The 8,889-nt window shown below is 36.9% G+C and overlaps 1 protein-coding gene across 1 annotated transcript in view; it reads right to left on the bottom strand.

The window, feature by feature from the left end:
* Positions 1–4,922: 4,922 nt before the first annotated feature.
* Positions 4,923–8,889, bottom strand: part of mmp17a (matrix metallopeptidase 17a) — an 89,471-nt gene continuing 85,504 nt past the window's right edge. Inside the window, exons 9-10 of the mRNA XM_058056569.2 lie at positions 8,570–8,827; positions 4,923–6,239 (exon numbers count right to left, since the gene is read on the bottom strand). Of these exons, the coding sequence (XP_057912552.2) occupies positions 5,914–6,239; positions 8,570–8,827 (584 nt within the window). The 3' untranslated portion in view covers positions 4,923–5,913. The remainder of the gene's footprint in view (positions 6,240–8,569; positions 8,828–8,889) is intronic.

Below are 8,889 nucleotides of genomic sequence, written 5' to 3'. Positions count from 1 at the left end.
AGCATTATTAGAGCCCTGTAGACATGACAAAACACGACTATAGTCACATTTATACTCTTTTTATTTACAACATATTGCGCAACTGCAGGGTCTTGAGACACATGCTAACTCACAAACTAGAGAGCTAGCGACCTAAACGGTAGCCTTATTAAGTTATTTCCTTTAAACTTAAAACGCCAAAAACTTACCACTTCCACACGGATAGGGAGGATAACTATTAACAGTTATTTAACCTTTAACATGAACATTAATCAAACGTAATAATTTTTTCTGGGTACATGATACCATACAGCATCCATATCAAACTTGCGCAGGCCGCACTAACATTAAAGTTTCATATCAAGGCGGGGGCCTCAAACTAGTGTCCTGCGGGCCACATTTGGCCCGCGGGCCGCGTGTTTGAGACCACTGTGTTACACTGTATCAACATATCTGCAAAAGGTCTTTCATTATTGCTACAGCTGTAACTCGTGACAATTACTGCAGCCTTTGCTATTGGCGTGAACCATTATGAATGATAAAAAGCGGTTCATCCACTCCTCACCTCTTTGCTCTGTCATCCTTTTTGATGAGCTGGTCGTCAACAGATCGTGTGCCTGCCGCCACACTGTGAAGGTCACCGCTTCTGCAGAACCATCTGGGCGGCGAAATGAACTTGATCAGCATAATAGTTTTGTCTGCCATCTTGCATCGCCGGGCTCCAGTGTGACATCCCGGCCAATAAGGTCAATGGCAGGTAATTAAAGTGAGAATCTGTGGAAGGAAACTCGATAGCAGACAGCTCTGCGTGCTTGGAACCTCAGCATATGAGGTTGAGCCTGGTGGTGTACAAAAATGGTCAATTATTACACCCTGCTCTGTATTAAGTGTAATATCCACATTAGAGCAACAGGAAACAGCACCATCTGGTGGTGATCCTAACATCAACCTAATTCTAACATCAACAAAATCACAATTAAACATTTTTTTAAACCTACTTTCTTGATATTTTATACCACAACTGACCTAAAGACTCGGGGGGAGGGGGAGAGGGGTGTTAAATTTAGCTTCAAACTCATCTGGTCTGACAGGAAATGAAAGGGTGCGCCTTTCCTTTTCTTGGAATGTGGCCGCTGATGCTTGCCAGAGCACATAAGTGAATGAACCACGCTAACATGCATGCCCCCTCTCATGGGACCAGAAACCCTTTAAATGCCCGCAGCCAAGGTACCGGGGGCACCTCGGCAACTATTTGGGTGTTTCTCAAATGTGAATATTTCATTTTTAGTCACGCATGAAAGCAGACGTATTATTTTTGTGTCTGATATGTTCCAGTTTGTGTTGGCTCATATTGATTTGGTGCGTCTGTGGCCTAACTGATTCCCTTATTAATTGAAACAACAAGCTGCGGATTAATCATTAGTTGCAGTCCTAATTAATTCCTTCCAAAAGGTCAGGTGAAAACCAAAATATACAATTTTTCCCTGAGGCAATCAAATTAATTCAAACATGAGAACACTTTTTTATAGAAGATAATTAATGGGAAAACAATTCAAATAATTACAACAGATGAATTAAATGGAAGAACGAGTCCTTCATTTATTTTCTATGCCGCTTGTCCTCATGGGGGTATGGAGCCTATATGGGCACATACTTTTTTTTTTTCATAATAAAAATATTTCAAGTACAGTAAAGTCTCGTTATATCGATATCGGTTAAAACGAATTACTACTTATTACGATACTATTTTCATTTCCCGGCAAATTTCTAGTCTTTTATGATATAATTAGCTCCGTTAGTACGATACACGGTTATTATGATAATCCGGTTACTACGATGCCCTTTTCATCTCCCGCCAGCCAATTTGGTCTGCTTATATCGATACAAAAGCAGCTTAAATCAATCTTTGCTTAAGGATTTCAATACCAAAAAAGAACACGGCGAACGGCTGCTTCCAGTCAACTTTATTTTTCACACTTCCACCACCAGAGTGCAGCACACACAGCGGAAAACACCCGTCCCTCGCGCCTACCCCTCCGGGTGGCAACACCTTCCCTATCGATAGTTCCGGGGTGAATTATGTTCCGGGGTGAATTATGTCCCGGTAACCGGTAATCACTACAGCGTAAGTTTATTTTTATTTACTGTAGTACAAAATGTATTGTAGTACAAAAGCATGCTAGATACGCAATCCATGAACTCAAGGAGAAAATTACATGCCATATCAAAGATCCGCCCACTTTTAATGCAGTTCGGCGCAGGATCGGATATATGGATAGTCCGGTTATATCGGTATTTTTTCCGACTCCCGAGAATATCGATATAACGAGACTTTACTGTATATGCTACTAAAATGACATTCTTTTAGTCATCGAGTTTGCCTTGTAAAAATGCAGCTTTTTTTCCTCTTTTGAATGAATTTTTGACTTAATATTTTGACTTAATATACGCCTCTTTTTCTGCCGTTCTCTTTGAACAATTTCCAATCCAATTTCCAGTTCCTGCTACAATATTTTCACTTCATTCTCTTTTAAAGTCTTGGAAATGGATGGGTGGAACTCCATGCTAATAAAATATTATCTTTCTGTATATGATTGTATTCTCATAAAATTACAACTCTGTCAATCTTATCATTAAATTGTTTTTCTATTAAGACGTTCACTTTATTGTAAAATTGCTGGAAACCAAGTACTCTCAAATAGTGTGACAATTTATTTTCTTATAAAAATATTTTACATTAGAAAACACACGTTGAAATACACACTCGACTTGGAGCAACTCAAATATATTTTGACGTTTCAAACTGCAGTTCAACGTATGACAGAGCGAGAGAATAAAAATCAGTCCGGGGTGAGGAAAGAGAGCAAGTATCCATAACCGTTACAAAAATACAACCAGGCTGATGCTTCTGTGGGCTGAAAATGACAAAAAAGTTCTGCTCACGACGACACAGATGGTCCTGGACTCCATCGTTCGGAATGAAAATAAAGTCGTCACTCGGACATCTCCCCGGAGCTCCAATGTCTCCCGTCTGAGATGCCGTCCATCCAGCATGCCGTTTGTGTCTCTTCCTCGTGACCCCCCCCCTGCAAAGCTACCAACATGCCAGGCTCGCGTGTCAATCACCATCTGTCCACTTCAACTCTTTTTACAAGCTTTTGCTGCCAGGCTCAATAAAACTGAATGTCTAACCTCATCTAACTGTTGTTAGACCTTAGAACTGGACTCATGTCAATCCACCGGGCCTCATTCACCCACAATTCTTAGGAACAAATGTATGCTTAAATGTTACACAATCAGTCTAAGTCTAAGATGACCTCACGGTGCGAAGGAAACATGAATGAGTGTTTAATGTCCTGGCATGGACATATTTGCTTTTTCAATGTACTTATACGGCAAGGGGAAGGGCTTCGATGCACTTATATGGATTATCGAGGGCTTTTCATCTCCTGATATGACAAACGGAAGGTGTGTCATATCCATATATGGACCATTGAGGGTTGACCATAACCGTTCTTTCGTATGACGGAGTAGATTTCGAGAACAAAGTCCTAAATTTATGAGAAAAAAGTGGGAAATTTAAAAGAAAAAAAAGGTTGTAAATGTACAAGAATAAAATCGTAAGTTTGAAATAAAAAAAGTCGCAAATTAACAAGAAAAAAAGTCGTAATATTACCTTTACCCAAAGCCTGTTCGGGCTTTGGGTATTAAAATAATCTGTGATTTTGAGAATAAAGTCGTGATTTATGAGAATAAAGTCGTACATTCACGAGAAAAAAGTGGGAAACTTCCGAGAAAAAAGTTGTAAATGTACAAGAATAAAGTTTTAAATTTGCATTAAAAAAAGTTGCAAATAAAACAACAAAAAACTCGGAATATTACCTTTACCCAAAGCTTGTTCGGACAGAGTATTAAAATTATCTGAGATTTTGAGAATAAAGTCGTACATTTACAAGAAAAAAGTGGGAAACTTCAGAGAAAAAAGTAGTAAATGTACAAGAATAAATTTAAAATTTGCATAAAAAAAGTCTCAAATTAACAAGAAAAAAGTCATAATATTATCTTTACCCAAAGCTTGTTTGGATAGAGTATTAAAATCATCTGAGATTTTGGGAATAAAGTCGTAGATTTACGAGAAAAAAGTGGGAAATTTCCAAGAAAAAAAGTTGTAAATGTACAAAAATACATAAAAATAAATAAATTTGCCTTTAAAAAAGTCGCAAATTAACAAGAAAAAAAGTCATAATATTACCTTTACCCAAAGCCTGTTCGGACAGAGTATTAAGATTATCTGTGAGTGAGAGAATAAAGTTGTGATTTATGGGAATAAAGTTGTACATTCACAAGAAAAAAGTGGGAAATTTCCGAGAAAAAAAGTCGTAAATGTACAAGAATAAAGTTTTACATTTGCATTAAAAAAGTTGCAAATTAACAAGAAAAAAAAGTCCTAATATTACCTTTACCCAAAGCCTGTATGGACAGAGTATTAAAATCATCTGAGATTTTGAGAATAAAGTCGTACATTTACGAGAAAAAGTGGAAATTTCAGAGAAAAAAAGTCATAAATGCATAAAAGTTGTAAATTTGCATAAAAAAACCCCCAAGGCTAAAGATCACATTTTCATAACTTTTCACAGGTGTCTCAGGCAATGCCTGTTATGACGGAGAATTCAAATAATCAGAGATTCTTTATTAAATTAAATTAAAAAAATAATAAATTAAATTAAAAAATAATAACTGTAATGCCTGTTACGACGGAGAATTCAAATAATCATAGATTCTTTATTTAATTAAATAAAAAAAATTAATTAAATTAAAAAATAATAACTATAATGCCTGTTACGACAGAGAATTCAAATAATCAGGGATTCTTTATTAAATCAAATTTAAAAAAAATTAAATTAAATTAAAAAATAATAAGTGTAATGCCTGTTACGACGGAGAATTCAAATAATCAGAGATTAAAAAAAAAAAATTAAAATTAAAAAAAAATAAAATGTACGGGTTCCTTTGCCAAAGGTCACAAAAGTAGTTTTTTTAGGTCCACATATTGAGAACGAACGGCTTTTCGCAATTTTATTCGATAAGGTGACAGCTTTTAATCCCCATATGGAAAACATAGTACCTAGATGACAAAATGGTGGGCCCTTAATGCCCTTATATGGTAAATAGAAGGACTTTAGGCCCATTGTTGACTTGTTTGGGCAATCGAAGAAGAAAAAATGTATACAAATGGAGAAAGGTGACATAAAACTAAGCACCTCTAATGAGTGAATGAGGCCCGTTGTCCTGACGTCACTTCTGTTCCTGCACACATGGGGACACATCCTTATTGCAGTCCCATTAAATGAGACCATACTGGGGGTATATTTTGGTCCACCGCCAGCATTATGAATTGGATTTTGGAGCCCTGTTGAATTGGCTTCAGCCGGTGATGTCATCAGTAAATGTATAACATTTTAATTAGTGAGCTTAAGTAAAACTCGTCGGGGTACTTAAATGGCAAAAGTCAAATCTAATTTCCCGTCTGCGGCCTGATAGCCTTCCATTAATTGGATATAGAAATATCATAAAGTGTCTGAAAAAAGGTCAACCTGTTCCTTTACTTGGTCTACACTCTAATTGGTGTGTGCTTGTTCCGTGTAACTAATAACATTGATTTGTGTTTCTTGTAAAGTTTAGCTGCTCAAAGTTTCACCTCATCTATCTTTGTAACTTCTTTTTCAGACCATTACCTTTCCCATTCGAAGCGGATTGAAGCCCACCTGTGTGTTAACTGTACAGTATGTACTAGGTATGCTGCAAGGCCTTTTAGATAAACATCAAATGGCTTGAGAAATAAATAGGAGCAAAATTAGTACTTCATATGAAGAGAATGTTCCAGTTTAAATGTAAGCTGGGTGTCTTTAAATGAGTTCTTTCTTTGTTTTGGCATCATAGCGGTTGAGAGCAGAGGGCGAGCCAGAGCGTCCAGAGAGGCGGCAGCAGCCACAAGGCGGACGGGGAGGGCCGGGCGCCTAAAGGCGAGGCGGTGTCCGACGTGCACGAGCACACCTCGTAGCCGTTCTCGGCGTGGTCCGGGTGTTGGCGCACGTTGATTCTCGTCTCGGTGCTTTTGGGCTCCGCGCCCGGAGAGTCCGACTGCATTTCGGTGCACAGCAGCCAGTCTTTGGAGATGAGGCGGGGGTAGCCCTCCTCCGCCTCCATGTCGCTGCTGGGCACACGCCAGTACTCCTTCCCCTTGAAGAAGTAGGACGAACCTGGAACGGAACATGGGATTTCATTGGAGGCTTCGGGCATGCAAAGCGCAGAAAAAAAACCTCATTAGAATCTTCTAAATATGTTTTTAAAACAATATTAGAGTCCTGCAGACATGAAATAACACCCCTACAGTCCTGTTTACCCTCATATTACCTAATATAGTAGACATGGTAACCGATAATAAAGTGTAAAAACTCACATGTTAGCAATGGGAAGGTGTAGCATGATGTTATCATCCATCTTCACTATGACTATCTTTCATTACGCCACGGAGACTGCTGCCCGCTTTAAGCATAGCAACTAGTTAGCTTCCGATGTACTTATTCTAAACTTAAGAAAGCATTTGAAACAGTGGGAGAAAATGTAAGAAGCAAAAAAAAGTACCACTTCCACACAGAATGGGAGGAGAGCTCTTTTTTCACTCTGCACCCATGACTGACTCAATGGGCCAGTGCAAGTTAAAGTAATGTCGCTCAACATAATATTACTGACACCTAGTGACCAGTGTAGAGTACTACATATGACTTTTCTTGCAATATGGCTAACAATACTAATAATAAACGGTATTTATCTGTACAACCTATTGTAGGAGTTGCTAGCACCAGCATCGTTCAAGCATAAATAAAGACAGACCTGCCAACCTTGAAGAGATTTTATCAGCCCCCATCTCCAAAGTGGAGCCCACCCCATTTGGGGGGCGGGAGGAGTCAATTTTTCATTCTTACTTATCTGATTGAGCATTAGCCTTGCCAAACCATCAGCGCCCACACACTGCAAACATTCACGCACGACACCTGAGACACAGCACATATAAGCCTACGCTTGGGTGTTTATTAGCTGTTTTCCTTCCCGTTCTGAATACCAACAAGTGCTTTATCAAAGGTGAAGCTGAAGGATCAATCATGTAAACAGAACGCAAAGTTTGTTGGCTAAATGCTGACTTTGATACAGCTCCAAAGTTGCTCCTCCATGCAATGCCGTATGCTTTGGTGTATGCCGAGAGTCTATGGCGGGGTTGGGCAAACTTTTTGACTCGCGGGCCGCAGTCAGTTAACAAAATTGTCCGGAAGCCAGAATTTTAATTTGATACATGCAAACTGTCTTACGTTTACGGTCCACCTGGAATTATTTATCCGTAAAAGTGTCATACATTCTGTCCCTTTTTTTCAGGAGCACTTAAAACATCAGACCCCATCAAATAACTAATTTATAATAAATAATTTTAATTTTAATTTTAATCCGGCAACATGACTTTCAAGTAGTCTGAGTCATGTTGTAGTCGGGGATGTTCACATACTCTTTAATATGAAATTTTTTTAATTTTAATTTTAATTTTAATTTTAATTTTAATTTTAATTTTAATTTTAATTTTAATTTTAATTTTAATTTTAATTTTAATTTTAATTTTAATTTTAATTTTAATTTTAATTTTAATTTTAATTTTAATTTTAATTTTAACCTGGCAACATGACTTTCAAGTAGTCAGAGTCATGTTTTAGTCAGGGATGTTCACATACTCTTTAATATGAAAAAAAATAAAAATAAAAATAAAAATAAAAATAAAAATAAAAATAAAAATAAAAATAAAAATAAAAATAAAAATAAAGACAAAAATAAAAATAAAAATAAAAATAAAAATAAAAATAAAAATAAAAATAAAAATAAAAATAAAAATAAAAATAAAAATAAAAATAAAAATTATTTTTTTTTCATATTAAAGAGTATGTAAAGAGTAAAGAGAAAATTAAAAGAGAATAAAGAGTAAATTAAAATTAATGTTAATTTTAATTTTAATTTTAATTTTAATTTTAATTTTAATTTTAATTTTAATTTTAATTTTAATTTTAATTTTAATTTTAATTTTAATTTTAATTTTAATTTTAATTTTAATTTTAATTTTAATTTTAATTTTAATTTTAATAATTTTAACCAGGCAACATGACTTTCAAGTAGTCAGAGTCATGTTGTAGTCAGGGATGTTCACATACTCTTTAATATGAAAAAAAATTACATTTAATTTTAATTTGAAATTGAATTTGAAATTGAATTTGAATTTGAATTTGAATTTTAACCAGGCAACATGACTTTCAAGTAGTCAGAGTCATGTTTTAGTCAGGGATGTTCACATACTGTTTAATATGAAAATGTTTTTAATTTAAATCTATGTTGTACGTTAAAGGTTTAAATACTTTGGAAGCAACTGGCGGGCCGGATTGAAACACTTAGCGGGCCGCATGTGGCCCCCTGCCCGTAGTTTGCTCACCCATGGTCTACGGCCTCCTCGTGCTTGCATCGACTCCCTAGAAAACTTCTCTCTGTGCGGACTCACCGTCAGACCACCGGATGGCGTCATCCAGTTGCGGCGGCAGCCCCTTCCACAGCGTGCTGTCCTTCGGGTAGCCCAGATCCATGCGTCTCAGGTGGTCGTCGTAGCGCCAGTAGCGGTTGTCCTTGAAGAAGTAGGTTTTTTCGTTGTGAAGCCACACAAAGGCGGCATCCACTCCCTCCAAAGGCAGGCCGAAGTCGCTGATTGGGCGGGGGTAGCCCTCCTCCACGATGTTGTCTTTAAACACCCAGTACTTCAGACCTGAAGAGTGTGGACAAACATTGAGGCTGTTTGATTCTGCAGAAACGACCGTTTAAAATCCT

This window comes from Doryrhamphus excisus, linkage group LG10, assembly GCF_037039965.1.
Source record: "Doryrhamphus excisus strain RoL-2023G ecotype Guam linkage group LG10, RoL_Dexc_Guam_v1.1, whole genome shotgun sequence".
In the NCBI taxonomy this organism is placed as follows: domain Eukaryota; kingdom Metazoa; phylum Chordata; class Actinopteri; order Syngnathiformes; family Syngnathidae; genus Doryrhamphus; species Doryrhamphus excisus.
The sequence above is the reverse complement of the archived record's forward strand: the minus strand, read 5'-3'. Positions and strand labels throughout refer to the sequence as shown.